Consider the following 20,806-nt stretch of genomic DNA (forward strand, 5'->3'; position numbering starts at 1 on the left):
GGTTTTCCTGTCTACCTTTTTTAAATCTTACTAGCCGACTTCCACTCTCCAGCACGGCAGTACAGCTAAAATGCCAGGTTTTTTTTTTAACACAAGTCTTTCTCCATTACACAGCCAAGTTTTAGAAATTGTATCGTGCCTCCAGTGTTTGTCGAGACACGTAAATAAAGATCCCACACTGGGCCAATGCGTAAATACTACAGCTACCAGCCTCTGCTCCAGTCAACAAGCAGTCTTGGCTCATCAGCTCCCATCAGGCAGGCTGTGCTGTGAACCTGAGCGTCTTCCTTTAGTTTGCATTTGAACTTGTAAAACAGTTGTCATGTGGAGCATCTGGACCACCACCCGCTTCCTTTCAGTTTTAAGTGACCTGCAGGCACTTAGTGGACAGAAGCTATATTCAGACCTAAGACTGTTCTCACAAACCCCAGAGGTTGGGGCTGTACGCCCAGTTCCCACCAGGAAGGAGGGTAGGGGGCCCACTGCCAGGCAGTCTCCAAGTTTTCAAGCAAGTAAGTGTTCATGATCGAATTGCAGGATGACAGTCTAAAACAAGAGATGTCTAAGGCAATTCAGGTTCGGTTAAAAAAACATAAATCTCAACACAATTTAGACATGTATATATTTTAAGACTTTTTTTTTTTTTTTTTTTTAAATTTGAAGGGGGGAAGGCAGAGCATATGTGCAGAATACTCGAATTAAACTGCAGTATAGATACAATTGAACCAACTGTTTATTTACAATGATTCCTGAAAGTCAGCAGCCTGAATACACACCAATATAGCAGCAAATACCTGGTCTATTTAATGATGCCGTATCTCCTCTCTTCTGCAGACAAGGAATGATTGTTCAGAGGTCACTGTTTAGTTTCTTGCACGAGGGAAAATAGTACGTGCAAACAATTCCTTGCTTTAAAGAGATTAAATCCTATCTACGGTAACAGCTGTGAGAACAGCATGAAGTTGTATTGCTCTTCATAATCAGAAGCACATTTATCTTGCTTGTAAGGAGGATAGAAAGCTTCTCTGATGTAAATGTGCCTTTAGAAAGTGAGAACTGAAAACATTAATATAAAAAAGTCAAATAACTAAGTATTTCATGAAACTATATATATAAAAATTGAGTTATCACAACTAAAGCAGCAAATCAAAATCTGCTGAGGTTTTCTGGTATAACTAAAAAAAAAAAGTTAGTTTGTGTCCAAGTTCAGTAAGTCAAATGCTACCATTGACACAACAAAACTAAACCCACAAGAGGAAATTGAAAAGTGCACAATGAAATTAATAGTCTTGGATCAAGTATTTATGGAAAAATGGAAATGTTTTGTCCGGTGAACTTGATAAGTGAGACTTAAAAGGAGGTATTAAAGTTTGTCTGATCCAGATTTGGCTTGCCGTTCCACGTAGAAGAGGATGTAGGCCTTGGCCTTTACCACAGTCTCCTCGTCGGTCAAAGTTACAGTACTGTCGTTGAAATGGAACCAGCGGCCTTCGTGAGCTGCGTACGCGGTGTAATGTCCAGAGCCAACGCTGTCAGCAGGGGAGGCGGGGAAAGAAAGGACAATCAGAAGGAGACAGACCACCTCATTCTCTGATGCATTTTCTATTAGGGCTAAGAGACTTCCAGGAACCAGAGGAAGAAAGGATCTGACAGCCCTCCACAACAGCTGGTAAGATGCTTCCCTTCTTAATCTGTGGGGCTCAAAGTTTGATGTTAGGTCAAATAATCACTTACTGGGATGAGCTGAAAGGCTTTTTTTATATGAACTTATTAGCATCCCGTAGTTTTTGTGCAAGCAAGGCTTCTTGCAACACTCAACTTCCATGTTTGCCTACATAAAAATGAAGTCTATTATCTGTTATTATTCAACCATTAGCCATACATATTTCACTATGCTCTATTTTCAGAAATCTTCCCCATTTAGGTCTAGAGAGACTCACCTAGTCTCAATATAATCAAAAGCACTCACAGCAAAACTCATCGCAGAAGAAAATTTTTCCAGTTCCTCTTAAACAGATCCACGTCTTGGAGCCGTATGTCTTGAATCTAACATACCAGAACTACTAACCCATCAATTTTCATTACCCTGCCACCCCAAGATAAGGCCTGCTTCTGCTCGCTTACGTGTTATAACACACGCTCAATGTTTCCAACCATCTAATTCCATTCTAATCGTGACCAGCTTTCCTTTGCTGTCCGTACAGTTTTCCTACGACTGAAGCGCCAGTCGGATGCACTGTGGTGCTACATGGGCTGCCTTGAGTTGTCAGATCTTTCTAAGAGTCCAGACTATTCCTCTAGAGAAAGCAAAAGGAGAGGCTTTCTCGACAGAACTTTTTGTTTCACGTCTTTGAATTAAATTCAGGTATCACCAAGGTTTTGATTAATGGGGTTTAGTTTCTTTAAGAAAACTCCTTTCACTGCTCACACCCAGAGACTGATTGCCTAAACAACAAGAACACGTCTCTCTCAGGAGAAACAGTTGTCTTGTCCCTGCTGCTGTTAACTCTCAACAGGTCCAGCCAGGGCTGGGAAAAGGAAAAAAAACCAAACCAAACCAAACACACCCAGCAACTTTACTTGACAACACGAACACTAGCCAGCCTTGTGGCATGCCTGTTAGCATTCACTTTGAAGTTCACTCCTGTAGGAGAGAAGGTAAATACATGATAATTGCTTTCGCTGTGCCAATCCAAAGTCTATGGTTGTTCCAAACATGCACACGCACTCTTTTGGCATAAATACACATTCGCCTTTCAAAGTGAATTAGAAGAGGAAAAAATATTTCTGCTTTGTACTAAGAATCTCAAACTGAGGCCTTAACCTTCTGGAAGGCCCCTTGATTCACTCTGTTGGTTTAGGGCTTTCCATTCCTAGAGGCACTACACTATTCTGATTCTGTCTCACACTTGTAGTCTTCCACAGGAAGACTCTATAGATCTATCTGAAGTTAGTTCAGCTTAGTTCCATGTAAGTTTCTAAGTTACTGCTTATTTCCACCAGCAAAAATACCGACAGTCACACCTTCATTAACTCTGCATGTACTTCAGGGGGGAGGAGGTCTCTGCCAAGAAACAGGCTTCCTCCATGTACTCACCCTGAACCATGATGCACGACAACAGCCGCAAGGTCATACAGGCAGCTTTCTGGGCCACTGTTTTCAGGCTGCGGGTAAGAAGACAGAAAACTCTTCAGATCGCAGTAGCACCTGCTATGATTTGTAATAAAGACAGACCTATGTTGTGGAACACATTTCCACAGAAAGTATTGGCGAGTCTTCATACCTCTAACAAGTAGCATTTCATGTCTAGGCCTCGTAAGGGAAACTCAACATACGTATCAACCTTGTTTCTCAGATATGCTGTCCAGTGAAATCGTTTCAAGTGTAAGCATAGCACCTACAGGATTAAAAAAAAATAAAAAAAGATGGATGCCTTAGAGGAAGAGGTTGAACTTTGTGCTAGACATCTGCAATAGCCTATGGGAGGGTTAGGTTTCGGTCTGCTAGCGGTGGGGTCGTCATTTCCTTTGACATATTGTCACACCGTTACTTTTCATGCTTATACGAACCTTTGGTAGTTTCTGAATCCAGAATTTTTTGGTGGACTTCTGTTTCTTTTTGCATTTGTGACACATATACAGCTCTGTCTCATCAAGTTCTTCCAGGTCTGTAAAACTGCGAAGACAATCTAAAAAAGAACAAGATGCAAAAAACGAAACACCCACACAAAGGAACTCAATTCAAGATGACATCAAGTGATTTTTTTGTAACAGGAAATACAACAAATACAGCAATATAGAGGAGGTGTGCATATCTGCTGCAGTCACTCCAGTTATTATATACATTTGTACAGCACAAAGCTGTGTAGCAATGTGTTTTAATACAGTAACATGTTGTAACATGCAGCGTTCCCTGCTCCTGAAAACACAGCTGTAAGCAGTTCAAGAGGAAGAGAGGCATTCACGAAATCTCCGTTTTTCAAACAAGATTCTGTCCAACATTCAGCACAACTGTTGTCAAAAGAAACTAAAAGACTTTCTAACAAAGAAGATTAAACTTTTAAAGGTGATTTGGTTTTAGGTACAAAATGAACAGAGAAAATAATGGGGTTTTGATTAACATTTCACAATCTGCAGCAAGTGTATGCACAAATCTGTAAAAATGAGCATCCTTTAAAACAAGGTCAATAACAGCACTACTGCCTAACTTGGCAGGATTGTGTTTATGTTGTTTAAGAAGCAGAACACCCAAGAGCCATCCTTCCTATGCGCAAGGGGCACATACTTGTAAGCACAGAGCCTTAGCAAATGCTAATAGGCAACAATGCAGGTGAGCGTTGGTTGGACAGACTGTAATACATTAGAAATACTCTGACCACAAAGAAAAACTTCTGCTGGAATCCTCGCTGATATTTAGCTGCCCTCCTGAAGCACTTCTCAGCCCCAGTTTATCATAGTAGCATGTCAATACACAGTGACTGGGGTAAAACCTGCATAGAAAATTATTTTGGCACCTTCCTCTATCACAGCATCTCTCAAAATTAGATGGCATGTGGCACCAAGTCACACCCTAGGTGAAAGCCTGGCTCCTCTGAAATAGCTGCTCTGGAGAGTATATGCTCCTAGTCCTGGTAACGATATCGTTAGCCAAGCACTCTTACCTCGTAGTGTGCACATTGGTCCATTTTCTTGATTTTTAGTACGTTTATTTCTGAACTGACTTGGAATATCTAGCGAAAGGTCTAGAAAAACAAAGATTAAAAAAAATTAGGGTTGAATAAAACAGTGCCTAATCTTTTCAGGCTAAAACTCTGGTTCAGTCATGTGACATCTAAAATATATTGAGAGCTTCAGATTTATTTTTCTGCCTTAAGTGACCCAGTATTTTGCAAACAAGAGGCACCTTACCTAGGAATGGGTCAAACTTTCTAGATTCAGTCCCACATATTAGGCAGTTGACTTCATTTTGAAGAATGCCTCCAAAAATCGCTGTGACAACAGTAGATGCTCCATTTCTAGACAAACCACATCAGAGAAGTGAAGTCAGTCAGAATGGCTGAGCTTAATTTTCAATACCTGTTACATGTTTACAACTCACCACTACTGGGCAGAGTGTGTAACAAACAGTAACTGAGTTCATCCACCGGGCATTTCATTCACCCCGGAACTGTACAGTGCAAGTATTTAGCTGAGAGAATACTTCTGCTTTATCTTGTACCTGAAGTAAGTGTGAACTACGTATGCTCTAAGCAGGTGCTCAAAATTTCAGTGTTGAAAGTATTGCGGTCTATTGCATTTCGATAGGGGAGAGCTGATGCTCACAGGGGTATAATATTTTAACGCTGGAATTAAGGCTGTTTCCGAAACAAAAATTCTTCCCTCTTAGGTAGGTCAAGCATATTTTTGTTTTAATTCTATGCCCTTTGTTGCAAGTAATTTTAACTTCTTCAAGCATATTTCTCCACTTTGCTTCCAAAGGCAGTTTAAGTTGCATTAAGATATGATAAACAATATGCCTCATCACCATCATTGTTCTCTATGCTTTCATTACTCTCAATCTTTTCAGCAGATTATGTAATGGACTGACTTACTTCTCATAGTCCAATAAAAAAAAAATTAAGTTATATTATTATACAACTTTTAAACTTGCTAGCTTGTGCTTGCAGATCTGACACCACAAGCCTGCAGCAACCTGTGCTCCTTATCTGCACTCCACCACCGTCTTCACAGTTACTTTGAATGCTTCTTGTTGAGCGGCAGGAACTGGCTACCCAAACAAACCGGCACTCAAGAAGAGAGCATTCACAGCATATTTATTACTTTACTGTAAGCGTTTAAGTGTATGTGACCTTAATTAATTTGCCCTTGACAGAAGGCAGCTTACTCCACCTCACCACTTGAACAGCCATTCTCAAGACAAATCAACAGTGCATACGTGAATGAAGTTTAAATTCTCCTTGGGTTTTGACACTCAAAATGTTGACAAAACAAAATGGGTTTAGTTTGCAAATATGCTTCAATTCTAAGAATAATTCTTTGGTAGGATTTTTAAGCATCAGCAAAGCAACATAAACGTGGTAAAGAAAAGCACACTCCGAACTCTAGGCTTTCCCTAATGAAGCATCTATAAAATCCTGCACCTCTCAGGCCTGCTTACTATGTCCTAATCGGTATAGGAAGGGAAAACTCACTCAACTCTTACGTAGGGAATCCAAGGACTTAGGGACCAAATGTGCAGGCTGAACTGACTTAATGTTCCTTCCTGAAGCAAATTAAAATGTTTTCTCTCTGTGACAGTTTCGATCTGAGAGAAAACACACCTGGGACAGAATTCAGAAACAACAGTATTTTGAGAAGTACAGAAAGAGGAGGGAAACACATGGATTACCTCTGTTTCAAGACACACAGTAACACGAAAATCAAAATCACCAGGAAAAAATGCAACAGCTTCAACTGTGTCAAGTGATACGCAAATAGAGCAAGATCAGCTGCAGGAAAACTGACTTCAAGCTGTAACTGCATTGCTCACTCGTTAATCCAGCAGGTCTGCTGACAATTTAAACCTACAAATACTTGGCCATCTTTTTTTGCTCCTGTATCGTTCAGGCCATCTGTCACCCTAAGACAATGAGATTGTCTGAACAAAGAATTCTATATAGGTACAGAATGGAAAATACAAAGTTCTTTCTTTTTATTTCTGAAATACCAATGAATTAAAATGTATTTACAACTGAGGCTGTATGCTCACTCACACCTATGAAAAACGCTGATCCTTTTGAAAGGAAGCACATCCTATAGGATGCTAATGCTTTACAACCTGCAGCTTTGTAATTTGTAACATAACAGAGGCACTAAAGAGAACAAACAAGGAACCGTGAATTTGACATTTCAGACCCACCACACACAGACCCATACAAAGGCATTAAGGTTTTGAAGAAATTAAAAAACACTTCTTACATGCAACATTTGTTGCTTGCAGACAGACTAGAATTTTCTTGCAAAATTACTGAACGTGAAACACCATTGAAGCCACCCTGGAGTTCCAGGTGTAGATGGTCCAAAAGGTAACGCATGAACTCGTGGGCATCCTGTTGCTGGTATCCCCTTAAGAGAGAAGGAAACAACAGCAACAAAATCATCAAATATACGGGTTGCTTTAGTGCCAACACACAGAGAGCACCAGGGTCACAGGAAAGAACCTTTGCTTGTTTAATAATATTGAGCAGATTTTACAGAGAGACACATACATATTTTGTACCAAAAATGTTTTCTGAGTGGCCTTTGGAAACTTACAGCTATGTCTAGACAAAGTAAGTGATTCTGGTCCTTTGCGGCTCGCTCGCTCCCCACATCTCTTTTTGAGGATGGGGAAACATTTAAGAAGACACATTTTAGATAGGAAGCGACCTTTTAGAAAACAACAGAGAGCAGCAGACACATACCATTTGCTCACTTATTTGGTTAACTTTAATCGGCCTCACCAAACTCAGTCCGTGCTAGTAACATCCTAGAACTCACATACCTGTTAATTACGAACACACAATGGCAGCAAACACACAATTTCCCCCCACTCACGCAAAGCATTTCTCTTTTTTCTTTGTTTTTGACTAGATTTGATGAGTACCTCCACAGAATTGTTATGAACCAGGTTCAGGCAGCACACTATTCATCCCTACTTTGAAATTACTATAAATTATGGTCCATATATTGACTTCTCAAACCTGGCAGGATTCAAAAGACAGGCACCACAAAACGTGCTGGTCACGTGGGATTCAGAGCCAGTATTTCTGAGTGGTTTTCATTCAGCCACCGATCCCACCCACTTTGGCAGTTCCAGGTGTTTGCTTGCCTGCTTGTTCCCCTCCCCACCAAAGCCAGGAATTGAATCTTTGGGTTTGTTCTCCACATGCCTCTCTTTCAGCAACAATATGAAGTCTGAAATAATTAGGATGAAAGAGAGATTCCTTTCCTCTCCTAGGGCGAGATCTATAGCCGTGCTCCGAATCGCACGCGTCCCCTGCATAACCCACACACCATTTGCTGGGAGAGGGAGGTCACGGTGGGGTATCCGGAGCATCTCTTGAGCATTTGGATTTGGCAGGATAGGGCTCCAGTTTCAGCTGTGTCATGCCATCAGCAGCACTGCTGCTCAAAGAGTCACCGTTATTATTTCACCACTAACAAACCTCATCGAAGGGAACGGAGAAGCCATCAGGGTAAAATATGCCTTCACAGTTATTTAAGCTAAATCACGCATCACATTTAACAACCAACTGCTATTCATTTGCCATAAGATGTATACCGAAAGGAAAAGCATACATAGCGAAACAGTGAAAGCTTTGTGCAACACGGACGTAATTATGTGCCAGTCTTCGTAGGCCTAGTTACAAAAATCCCTATATAGTAGAGTTGGCTTTCCCTCTTCCTCTTGTCCATTCTTTTAGGCTACTCGATCATGCCTCCTCTGCCCCTTTCCTCCTCACTATGCCGCCACATGTCTGGGAAGGAACAACAGAGATGTTTTTTATGCTACTGCGCAGGGGAAGGAAAATGTCCATAAGACTCATGGCACAGTACCCAGAGTTGGAGAGAGACAAGAAGTATGCAAGGTGAGGCTGAAGGGCTTAGTGAAGAACGTAGGTATGTCCTACAAAAGTATTGCTAGGAGGTGACAAAATCAAAAAGGAAATAAAGCCTTTTCATCTTGTAGAATTACAGTACTCTTTTCTTCCAAACTAGCAGCTTTAAACGAAATCACTGAGTTTGTGTGTAAATCTTACAGCACCCTGATAAACAGCAGCAGCACTACCTACCTTTTACAACCGAAAAACTGAAGCACTGCTGTGCTTCCACAGGCCAAATCCTGTGCGGTCCAAAATAAGACTTATTCTCCCAAAGTTGCAAAATAATTCTACGTTACTATGAAACAAGGCAGAAAACCAGAACTTAGCATCAACGCTCCCTGTTAACTGTGCACGCTGTAGGATAATTTTGAAGTTGCTGACGTAACACAGGATTTGCTTAGTTTACTCTATACAGATATCTTCAGTTTAATAAAGATATAGGCAGTCATAATAAACAGTTGAAGATGAAATTTATGGAAAGTCTTTGCTTCATACCCCTTTTCAACATTAAAATCCTCATATGAGAGCTCTGAAGTATATGGCAGCCTTGCTCTGCAACGAATTTGATGAAATAACCTTTGGAATCATTCCACATGGTTCGTTGTGCTCCTGCTGCATGTGTTTATACTTGCATACAAATATGTTAATTATAGATGAAAGGTTCTTTGGATTTGTTAAAAAGCTTAAGTATAGATACAGATCTTTAAAAGAACACGATGCTATGGATGAGGCACTGGTTTAAAACAGAGTTTAAAATAAACTATGATCTAAAAGCCCGTCAGCAAAATGCATAGTTTCTCTGATAGTCAGCTTGTGTAGTAAAACTGATCTCCATCCACCTGAAGCAGTTCAGTTCAAGCCCACCTCTGACATTCCTTTTCCTACTGACAACAAGATAGGATATAAACAGGAACAGCTGCTAGGAAAACAGAGCATACTATTTATACAGCAGAAAATCAGCAAAATACGCATCTTGCAACTCGGCATGAGGCTACACAACTGTCTCGGCATGCAGCAGAACGACAGCAGCAGACTTTGTCCGACAGTCAAGCAGCAGGACTCCCACAGCAGCGTTAGAGCTCAGAGGCACTCCAGTTGTGCTCATAGTAACTATAAACGAGATCCTCTGCTCCCTGTATGCAATACGAGACAGAGGGCCACGGAGTGCAGCAGCAGCAGTTTCTCCTGTAACGTTCTGTAAGGAGAACAGCATTTGCAGCCCTTGGAGGCAGGCATGATGTGCCTTTAACAACTGAAATCTCTTTGGGCTAAAAGAATTAAACCACGTTTCCAACCATGTTGCTTCCCCCTGCACCCATCGCTTCAGGCTGCATAAGCACAAGCCAAAGTGGCTGGTTTGCTGTTAACACGCTGCTGGCTCCGGCTTTCTTTCGCATGTACGTCCATCCACCTCCTCCTCCTCCCAATCTCACAAGAAGCGGACAAGGCAGAACTAGAATTGTAGCATCATTAGCTTTTACAGGGTACAATTAAGCACTGAACAAATTCAAATTTTCTCTCCGGATCATGTGGGAGTGGGGGGGCCTACTGAGCAGCCGACTCTATTCTCCATGTGATTTAATGAGTTCTCTTATCAATTAATCACGGACATGTTCCCCACTAACTGGGAATAAAAAGGGGAGGGGGAGAACCCCAACAAACAGCACTTTCTCTTTTAAAAGCTGTGATAGAACGCACAGTGCTGAAAATTTGCTTGAGGAACTTTAATGAACTGGTTTCTCGATTAGTCTAACAAGAATTACAGTGGAGGCTGTAACAGGGCAACTGGTCAAGGACATTACGCACCATGTTCATTTGCCTATCATGTTTTGGTCGCTGCTTGCAACTACTGGTATTAAACTTCCTTGATTCTCATAAGCCAACTGAAACATATTTGGCAGTGTGAAGAACAGAATAAATACATTTGTGTTATTTGGGTTACTCGTTGAGCAGATGTGTTCACAGCATCTTTTCAGCACTGCTGGAGATGTTACAGATAACTACTACCTGAGAACATGGAGCAACTTACCTTCATCACAATATATCCTAACACGTTTCAGTGCTCCTTTGAAAGAGGTTCAGGGGCCAGGACAGGGAGACCTTGGAGAGGAACGATACTTCGATTTACTTGCGTAACCTTCTTTTTCCCCTTTCTTTTTATTGTCTTTTTTGTCAGTATGGGCACAAAACGCCTATTATGCGTAAGACTTTTTCTTATAGCCCTTATTTCATGTCCAGCTGGCGACTACAGCATTTTGAGAGAATCAAGGAAGTTTCAGCCAGTATGTTTGCATTTAGGCCTGTAGGTGCTGTACCTTTTTTACTCTGCCTACATCACTTTCTTATTGCAGCCAAGCTTGGGTTCTGTCAACACCATGCACTTGGCACTTACCTACCGATCATTATCTTGATTCTTCTGCCCTTTGGGGCACTGGCTCAAAGGCATACATACTACTATTTTAGTATGCGAGATGTTTGTCCTCTCCGATACTGCTACATGTGGCACGCGGTAGAAGGGCAAGGGGGAAAAAAGCACTACCGATGACCACAAAACTGTCTATCAAAGCAAAGATCCTTTTCAAAGCGTATTTGTGAGCGTATAGCTGCACAGAGTGCATCCCACGGATTCAGCAAATTTTAGAGTAGGACACCAGCAATACAAGGTTGCAATCAAGAATATTGTTCTTATTCTACAAAACTTACCTAAAATTTGGCATGATTTTCCAAACAACGTAAAATAAAGACTCTGGACTAAAAGCAGTTTGGCTTCCTTGCCATAGAGCACAGAGCGTCTTTCTGAATTCTTCCACCAATGAACTGGAAAGAAAATAAAAGCTGGTGATTAATACCGGTTTGTGTTATAACCCTTCTATGTTTAGTAGCTCAATGGTACAAATATCAGACACTACTTTGGTTAAGATTGTAATGATTGGGTAAATATCCTTTCCAGTACTTCAAAGATTTTTATGTCCAAAATCCTACCCATAATGCTGGCGAGAGACAGAGGTTAGGAAACTTATATTTCAAATGTTGAGGACTTGCCTGGAAATCTATCCACCTTTCGCCATTTTACTGTAGGCTCTGCTAACATCGTCCCTTTAACACTTGCTCAAACAAGCTACAGGTTGTGAATCGCTTACTCGGATTTTTTTAATTTTTTTTATTTTTTTTTTAATACGTTCACTTGCAGACACAACCCCATGACCACATTTTAGCTGTAATTAAGTAACATGATGTCTGGAGTACATATAACTAGCACTTCTTAACCTTACTTTAAATGCAGTTACACTCCAGTGCCTTCTGATGTATCCGACTGCTTCCCCCTGTAGCACCAGGCTGATAGAAGCAAACTGCAAGTGATACAAGTTTCTTTATTTGCATAGCCAACTATTTTTCTATGACTCTGTCCCGCCATGAATCATTTTTCTATGATTCTGCAACACTGCAAGCATATAGTGCCTCTACCACCCAAGCATTTGCCGTTTGCTGTAAAATTCAGTGCTAACAAGGAACATGCAGCTTACACATTGTTATCCCCCTGGCTCCTGGTATGGTAAGTTCGCCTGCCTGCCGTCTTCCCGTTCCTCAGCTCCACAGCAGGCAACTCTTTGAAGTAACAGCAAAACTGTTGAATGTTACTACGGGAAAAGGAAAAATGAATTAAATCCTTAAAAGGGAGAGAACAAAGAGAATATTATGTATTCTGGAGCCTGTTCTTTGAAATGCATAAACACAACTTCATGCAGTAATAGAGGATGGCAATCACAAACGGTTCAAGATACAAGAAATACTGTAGCAAATACTCATCTTCTGCAAATGCCTGAGCAGATCTGTAAGTATCATCGTCATCCCAACTACCTGAAATAATTACGTTTTGGCTCTGCTTTGACTACGAGATACCATGACAGGCGGAGGTATCGGAAGGCATTCCCTAACAAACCAGACTGCATCTCCTGAGGACGTTAACTCCATGTCTACTGCCACCTACCAATCCTAACCTCTGCCACCACAGTCCCAGTAACAGAACATAAGAAGCATGTGCCTCAGCTCCTGCCAGTGAACCCTGAATGATGGAAAAGAAAATGGAGACTGCTTAGTCCTGCTACAGCCCAACTCAATAGTCTCCCAGTCAAGTAGGCAAATTCAGAAATGCAAAAGCAGCGGTGGTCCTGGCAGCAATGAAATGAGGTCTAACATCTCAGCACTGCAGAAACTGTTCTCCTACCCGCTTCTATGAGACCCCATCCCTCAAAGCGCCGTCTCTGCTTTCACAGCAACCTAAGCATCAACGTGTTTCTACATCCTCAGCAATGAAAGGGCAGTCTCCTTTTCTGCTGAGGACATGGCAGGCTTCCTCTGGAGCGCTGCATCACAGGAAGTCCCTCACACTGCACAACACAACTTTATGGTACCTGCACACACCTCTTCCTGCAAATCCAGGCATGCTTTTGTACTGTGGTAACTTACCAAATTCCCTTGCCTAATGCTACAGCTCACAACCACTCTCACATGGGGAAGAGCTTTGGAGGTACCTGAGCGACTGAAGGATTGCATTCATGAAACACGTATTCCCCAGGTTCCGAAGGCCTGTGGCACAAAGGGCAGTGGTGCTTCCCTGGAAATGAGAACGGTTCAGTTAAAGACTTATCATTGCTCCCCCACCTTCTCCCCACAGAGCTGTTACTGTAGTATCAGCATAGATTTAAACAACAATAAACTACACTGTTTGAAAAGTGCAGTCTCCAAGCCAAAGCAACCACCTCACCAGCTCAAACTGCCTTGAAGCTCCATCCTGACATGAAACCTGTTTCTTACTCATTCCTGCCAACAGAAAACTATACTACATCTTTTCCTTTGCAAATAAATCTAGAATAGGACAACACAGAGTTAATCACAGGCTTCTATTGCAAAGTTGTTGTGTGTATATATGTTAAATATTCACACTCCGGTAATGTTCAGTGAGAACTGGACAGCAATTTCCCTAAAGTGCCTTTGAAAAATGAAAATGCCGATCATTTTCCATCTAGTCCCATATCTAATATGCACAAAGTGGCAGCCTGCAGGTTGTTTTTAAGTCACCAGCACTAGCCTGCTGTCTTGGTGGGGTTTTCTGGTGGCCAGGCGGGCTTTTGAAAGACAGACAACAGCATTTATTTGGGAAAGAAACAGTCAAGTTAGGCCGTGCGAAGAAAAAGCAATATGTTAAATGAGAGAAGCAAAATATACACCATTTACAGTCTAGGAGTTTCAACAGGTTAGAGCAACGTTACCCACAGATGAGCTTGCTTTTTGCCAAATAATCTTCAGCCTGGGCTGGGAGGAGAGGGAAGAGAAATGTGGACAGTGTTGCATTTATGATTTCTAGAATCCGCAACACTTGGACACATTCCATTGTCTACAAAATATCACATTGAAGGTTCATCAAATTTTTGGGCATTCTTCATTGTTATAACAGAATTTAAAAGCTAGACTATCTTTTAGTAGTAGTATCTCAAAATGAACATATTACTTGACACCAAAGACTACATGCAAATCCAGGTTACTAAATACTATTCAAAGTGTTCCAATAAAATTTTTTTTCCTCCCCAAATCTACCACAAACAATCTCTGGTGAACTAATGACAGCAGGATATTTGTGTATATGTTGTTAAAAAAAAAAAAATTATTTACATAAGTAATTTACCAATTCGGTAAGAATTGTTTAGAGAGAGACCTGTTTTCCAATAAAGGAAGAAAACTTTCAAGTACCAATGCCGCAGTGTCCTTAGCATGTTCTTTTCTCACTCTCGCCCAGGGTGAGACAGCAGGGTATTAATGCAAACAGCAGTGCCCAGTCTTTTCTAGATAAGGATCCAATGTGCCAACAACAACAAGATCATCTGTTGCCACGGGCAATATTCAAGTATTAATAAAACTGAGAAAACGGCACAGACTAAGAAGAATAAAAGCAGCATTAAGTTCATGCTTTCTAATTCTGTCTTCTCCGTATCTAAATGTTGCCTAGAATTTTCCTTCTGGTTTTTACTGGCTTTGCGTTTTCCAGACAATGATGCTGTTATGTGTTGCCATAGCAAAAACACCCCACTATTTCTCCCAGGCTTCCTCAATCACCCCAAGACTGGGACAGTACAGGAAGCATACACAGCACATTCAGAGCACCCGAAATTGACGGTAGGTAGTGCATTTTTAAAGTAACTAAACCCCTACAGACTTTGCAAAACAGCAACTGACTGCTTTGCTCCCACCCCACCCTCTGATTTCCATAACTTCTCTTTGTAATCAGGTAACTCTTCCTCATAGCTGAAGACAGCTGTTTCTTCGGCTCCCTTTGACTACATTGCTGTCCTGCAGTCCCAAGGGCCAAGGAGGAGTAGCTCTGCTCTACCACTCCTTCTGGCCGAGGGTGTAAATGAAGCAGTTGCATAGAGCCTGGTCAGTATCTCCCCTCTCCCTCCCTACAATCTGGGAGAAATTATGAAGATTAGAAACTCCCTCAACCCAAACTGTGGAAAACAAGAGACATTTGGTTTGGGGCATTCTTTGTCTGGAAGAAACTCCACAGCCTTTCAGCTATCTAGCAAGGGCTGGATCGTCCTCTCCTGGGTGCTATTCTGCGGACGGGAAATTAAAATAGCAGGGAGATGAGAGCGAGAAAAGTTTTCAGAATAGTCCAAAGTTCCTTCTGAAAGCAAGTTTTACTAAGCTCTTTTAAAACTGTTATATTTTTTTACTTTTTCCTAACACTTACTCTCTTATCCCCCTAGAAAAAGACAGTGCACCTGCTTCTCTGCCTCTGCACTGTAAAAAAATAAAAAAAAAACCAACCAAACAAAAAAACCCAACCAAACCCACAAAACCCAAACAAGAAAAACCCAAACCTTGTCTGCCTTATGTCTAGCCCTGTTTTAATCCCAACAGGTACTAGCTCCTTCCCATTTCGCTGATCCCACTAAGCTCACACTACCCTGAAGCTCCATCTTGATACAAAACCCTTCTTAAGCACAGGGAAGCTCCAAGTCTAGGTCAACAGAAATGCAGCAGAATATCAAACATTCTTTTGTGAGAACGGGCTCTTCTAGCTCTGCAGTCAGGAGATGAGAAAGATGAAGTGCACCAAGCAAAATCTGGGTAACTGATTGTAAGTATTTCAAGTCTAGGCCAACTATAAGCCTCAAAATGTTCAGAAAAACCCCTGTACCGAATCCGTTGTACTTACATTTACTTTTAATAACTTGCTGTTCAGAGATGAGCTTTCCAATAGTTTTCTTTTCCTATGTCTGTCTGACGTAAAGGCTGAACTGTTGGAAAGTAATTAAAAGAGGTTACTTACTATAAAAGCAAAATATTGTGTGCAATGGACAACAGATAATCATCCTAATGTTTAACACCATGATTACATCAGTTGTCATTAAGACAGCGAAGAGCTTCCGGACTGCAACATATGCTTTGCATAGTCTTAAAACAGACTGCATCCACATCAGAGTACAGACACACATCCTGTTTTCAACACTAATGTCCGAGTTAATTGCATTAAGTTATGCATGCTGCAGTCTGCACCCTGAAGAGTGGCCTTAGATGCTAATTTTCACCTAAAATAGTGATCTTTTTCCTTAATCAAAGGAATACTTAATACAGAATTTTCCATAAAATACTTCTGTCAGAAGAATCATCTAAGCCTTTAGAAAGAAAACTTAGAAAAAATCATGACAAAGTTACCAAAAATCAAAAATATCTCGAGCGCTAGCACTTATGCATTATAGCTGACTTCTCCTACTTAAATACAAATACATGAGGTTATTACATTTGTGTAATACTAATACAAAGTTAGAAGAACAATTAGCTATTATTTTCCACATTACTGGAAATTACTGGCCCCTCAATTCTACCATTTTGTGACTTCTCTCTAATCTAATAGCAAAATCATAACTTGTTCCAGATTTTAGGTTTTTTTTTCTCCTTTCTTTTTTTTTTTTTTTTTAATTACAGAGCCCTCCAAACATTCAGAAACTGTCATTCCACCCATTCCCCGGTATCATTTACCTCCCAAAGAGCTAGATCTCACGGACATTTCCAAAATTAAAACATATTATATATTTAAACATACACAAGTATCACACACATAGAATGAGCAAAATATATAAATTATATACATATAAAACAGAAACACCACTTAAATGAAGCAATATTACAAGTCCGCCCAAAGCAGCCTGGATGTAAACAAACTACTTACTTTTCCAAGTTCTGTAGGTGCTCTCTGACCTTCTGTACCAGGCCCAGCTTGGTATCATTGACTACGAAATCATCACAGCGATAACTGCAAGAAAAACATTTATCAGAACGTGCAAAGGATTTCAATGCAGTACTCCAAAACAGTCATGCAAACCTGCATGCAGGAAGCACCGAAACGAGGGGAACAGAGGAGCACAACACCTACATACTGAGCTTAGTTCCCTCTGAAAACTACCCTAGAGCAAGAGAAGGTACAGGCACTATCTTATTACATGTTTTTTCTTCTAGCTCAGTTCTTTATTAGACATCAGAAGCCCGATGTACTGCTTGTCCCAAAGCAGAACTGCAGTTCAACAAAAATTCAAACATACGGTGTAACCAAAAGCAGCATTAGCAGACAATCCATAGAAGATTTATCAGAAAAGATCAATTGACATCAGGTAAACAGAATACAAAGTTTTTTATTGATGTATAGCATAAATCAATTTATTTTAATACTGTAAAGCTATCATTAAAACCTGAGGTGCTGAACACATAATGTAAAAGTTTCTGCTATAGAAGACAGACCAGGGAATATGAACTAAGAGATTACGTGATTTGTCCAAAGTCACACCACAAGTCTGTGGCAACTCACACCTCGTGCTTTCACCACAAATATCACTCATTCTCTCATATTGTTTTTATGTATACAGAACCTCTTACAAAACTTAGGCTAGCTTTTTCAGGGTTCATAGAATCCTAGAATACCAGGTTGGAAGGGACCTCAAGGATCATCTGGTCCAACCTTTCTAGCACAGTCTAGATGAGATGGCCCAGCGCCATGTCATGTCCAGCTGAGTCGTAAACGTGTTCAGCGTAGCGGAGTCAACCACTTCCCTGGGGAGATTATTCCAACGACTGACTGTTCTCATTGTGAAAAATTTCCCTCTCATGTCCAATCGGAATCTCCCTGGGAGTAACTTGTACCCGTTACCCCTTGTCCTCACCATGGGACTCCTTGTAAGAAGGGAGTCTCCATCTTCTTTGTAGCTCCCCTTTAAGTACTGGTACATGGTGATGGGATCACCTTTAGGCCTCCTTTTCTCAAGGCTGAACAAGCCCAGCTCCCTCAGCCTACCCTCATACGGCAGGCTTCCCAGACCCTTGGTCATCTTGGTGGCCCTTCTCTGGACCCCCTCCAGCCTGTCCACATCTTTTTTGTATAACGGGGACCAGAACCGTACACAGTATTCCAGTTAAGTAACTCAGCTGAAAGAGAGAGAGAGGCTGATCCCCCCACTGTCTCCAAGCAAACGTAAAGCGAAACCAAATCAAAACAGCCTCTCTGGAGAAGCAAGGGTTACAAAAGTCTACAATCCTATAATGTGCTACAAAGATCTCACATTTCCCAAGAAGCAAAGATGTTCATTATAATTGAACATTCAAACTGTGGGCTTGTAACGCCTCGTATAGTGCACAAAGGCAAAGGTTACAGACCATTTCTAAAGGGAGGGAGGAGGGTCTTTTAGGAAATGCTGAAAAAAACCCACACCTTAATTCGCTATTTTCCTGAGTACATGTAAATCCGCAATGCACATGTCTATTTGAAGAAACGAAAGGAAAGAGTAGCAAAGAAAACTGTCATAAGGAGGACACTGTTGCAAGATGGCATCACTTCTACTGCTTTGCTGTATTTTAAATCTCTTGCATTTCTTGCCCTCACAAAAAAGGGGAACAGAGGTCCCAGAGTGATGTGGACCCTGTTATCCATGCTCTTTCTTCCATCTGTGAAGGAAAGAAGACATCTGTATACACAGGCAGGGTAGTGGAAAGGGGAAGGCAAGGAAGGACAAAAACCCTTTAGAACCAAGAATCAGAAATGCCGCAGACAGTAAGGAAGCCCAGCCCTGCAAATCCACACCTGTACGTCGGTAAACCAAGAATTCTGAGCAGCCTCCTCGAGTCTCTCTCAAAGGAGGCAGTCAGCAGAGCAGCAGCCTTACTGCTGCGCACAGGAGCTGCAGATGACATTTCACCATACTCTTGCAGGCTTAGCCAAGAGCTAGCTCAAGAACTAGATAACCCGTATTCTGGCATGAGAAACGGGAAGGTAAGAAAAGACTTAACACCACTTGCACCAGTTCTTTTGAGAGCACATCGACAAAAAGGGAGCAGAGGCTTGTCACAACTTCCCTTCCCCCACATCCCACAAAGGTAACTCAGCTCTGAGCAGTGTTTGTCAGCCCTGTGATTACTGTGAAGCATCAAACTGCAGCTTCAGATTCTGACAGGCAACTGAACGCTTCCTGTGAAGAAAACTAACTTACTTTGGATATGTTTACTATCAGAACCGTAGCTATTTTTTCTTCTCCCTTTGGCACAGGGCTGACTCAAATGTGAAATACATCCTCATCATCTCAGGTTACTCCTCTGTTGGAGCAGATCTGTGCTTCATAAGTTAATGAAGCTATCGACTTCAGGCACAACTGGAATTTACAACATTCTTTGTTGCATAAATCTATGATGTAGTTCAAAGGCAATAGTATTGCTACTGTTAATTCAAACATTGAATTCTTGAAGAGACTACAAAGTTGAGAAAGTAAAGGCCCTTGCCACCGAAAGGAGTCTGTAAGACCAGTCTGTCCAAGATCTCTGTTGATTTTTGCCTCTGAGAAATTAATACAACTCTCAAGATTTCCAAACACTGAACACAGCGGTTATGGATACTTACGTAAGATCTAGAAATTACAAGATAGCTATTGCCAATAATAGAATTATTTTTTTTTTTAAAGATTGCCACAGACCCTAGTTAGTTTGGGAGGAAGAGGGGAAGAAGTCTGTAAACATGCTTATTTTTCCAGCCATGTTTTACGTAGTCCTACTCAGCTTTATCAGCCACCTACAATTACCTAAGGAAGTGTTCCTGCATTTGCCACTCTCACAGGACACCGCACCTCAACCACAACCATCAGAGCAAACTACCCAGGCCAGCTTTAGTGAGAGGTAAATATGGTACAGGTGGATACCGTACAGTCTAACTCCTCCTCAGTACCAAGCGTGTCCACACCCCCAGGTATGCTAGCACAATTTCACTGCTACCCTAGTGGTGCAGCTACTGACATTTATAAATGAGGCATGAAGGCAGATGCAAGCTCACTGAAAGCCTCTAAGCCAACTTATTGCTGAAAGATGATTCAATACTTACTCCCACGGCCTAAAGATCACGTTAACCTTATTTTTAGTCTGATCTCATATACACCAGTTACATCTTCACATAAAATTGCAAGTTAGCACTTTCCCCCAAGACGGAGGAATAAAACCAAATACATCATTAAAAGTCAGGGTCCTTGCAACAGCAGAAAAGTAATTTTAAGATTCACTCAAAAACACGCCAAGCTGCTTCTATTTCTCTTTTTAATGGGCTGGTTTTTTAAACCACCTCCCTTGCAACACTGAGGATTCAGCACTGCTGCTAGAAATAACAGCACTACTACCAATCTGGTTTCGATAAATGAAGTAAACAGCATAGGATGTAGTTTATGTTTTAATAGCTTAAAATTTGCTAAGCCCACACACCTTAAAGGTAAAGGGCTGAGAGATTACTTCCTATGTGTGAAGCTGACATTCAAAACAGATGTTTAATTTGTGATCCTCAGGATTATCACAAATTAACAATACACATTCTTGCATACAGCAGTTCTACAATATGCTTTCAACAGCAATTGTACAGAACAAATTCTATACTTCGGGGAGGGTCCCTTATATGGATTAGCATAATGTTTTCCCCTCTATGCACTTTCTATTTTTAGCACTTCTGCAACCTCCAAGGCCTGGTCTTTTCTGGCCTCCTTTGCCACTAAAATGGCAGCAAGCCAGTGAATGTATGCACTGCTCTGGGGAACACTTACACTTAGTGCTGGCCATTTCAATAGGTTACAGAACTTCATGCTATGTTTAAAAGCCCTGACTGGGTT

The 20,806-nt window shown here is 41.2% G+C and overlaps 1 protein-coding gene across 7 annotated transcripts in view; it reads right to left on the minus strand.

The window, feature by feature from the left end:
- Nucleotides 1-620: 620 nt before the first annotated feature.
- The window catches only part of USP3 (ubiquitin specific peptidase 3), a 43,996-nt gene continuing 23,810 nt past the window's right edge, over nt 621-20,806 (minus strand). For 3 of the 7 annotated variants that reach the window (XM_087744477.1, XM_087744481.1, XM_087744482.1), the window contains exons 4-16: nt 16,855-16,938; nt 15,841-15,922; nt 13,157-13,239; nt 12,149-12,262; nt 11,328-11,441; nt 6,958-7,104; nt 6,192-6,320; nt 4,909-5,015; nt 4,662-4,742; nt 3,571-3,689; nt 3,285-3,398; nt 3,098-3,165; nt 621-1,691 (exon numbers count right to left, since the gene is read on the minus strand). In XM_087744477.1, coding sequence (XP_087600603.1) covers nt 1,364-1,691; nt 3,098-3,165; nt 3,285-3,398; nt 3,571-3,689; nt 4,662-4,742; nt 4,909-5,015; nt 6,192-6,320; nt 6,958-7,104; nt 11,328-11,441; nt 12,149-12,262; nt 13,157-13,239; nt 15,841-15,922; nt 16,855-16,938 — 1,570 coding nt within the window. In that variant the 3' untranslated portion in view covers nt 621-1,363. Of the gene's footprint in view, nt 2,645-3,097; nt 3,166-3,284; nt 3,399-3,570; nt 3,690-4,661; nt 4,743-4,908; nt 5,016-6,191; nt 6,321-6,957; nt 7,105-11,327; nt 11,442-12,148; nt 12,263-13,156; nt 13,240-15,840; nt 15,923-16,854; nt 16,939-20,806 lie in introns of all 7 variants that reach the window. The other 4 variants (XM_087744480.1, XM_087744484.1, XM_087744479.1 and 1 more) reach the window with 4 other exon arrangements.

Source organism: Nipponia nippon, unplaced genomic scaffold (assembly GCF_047370975.1).
Source record: "Nipponia nippon isolate SJK-2023a ecotype South Korea unplaced genomic scaffold, ASM4737097v1 scaffold_9, whole genome shotgun sequence".
In the NCBI taxonomy this organism is placed as follows: domain Eukaryota; kingdom Metazoa; phylum Chordata; class Aves; order Pelecaniformes; family Threskiornithidae; genus Nipponia; species Nipponia nippon.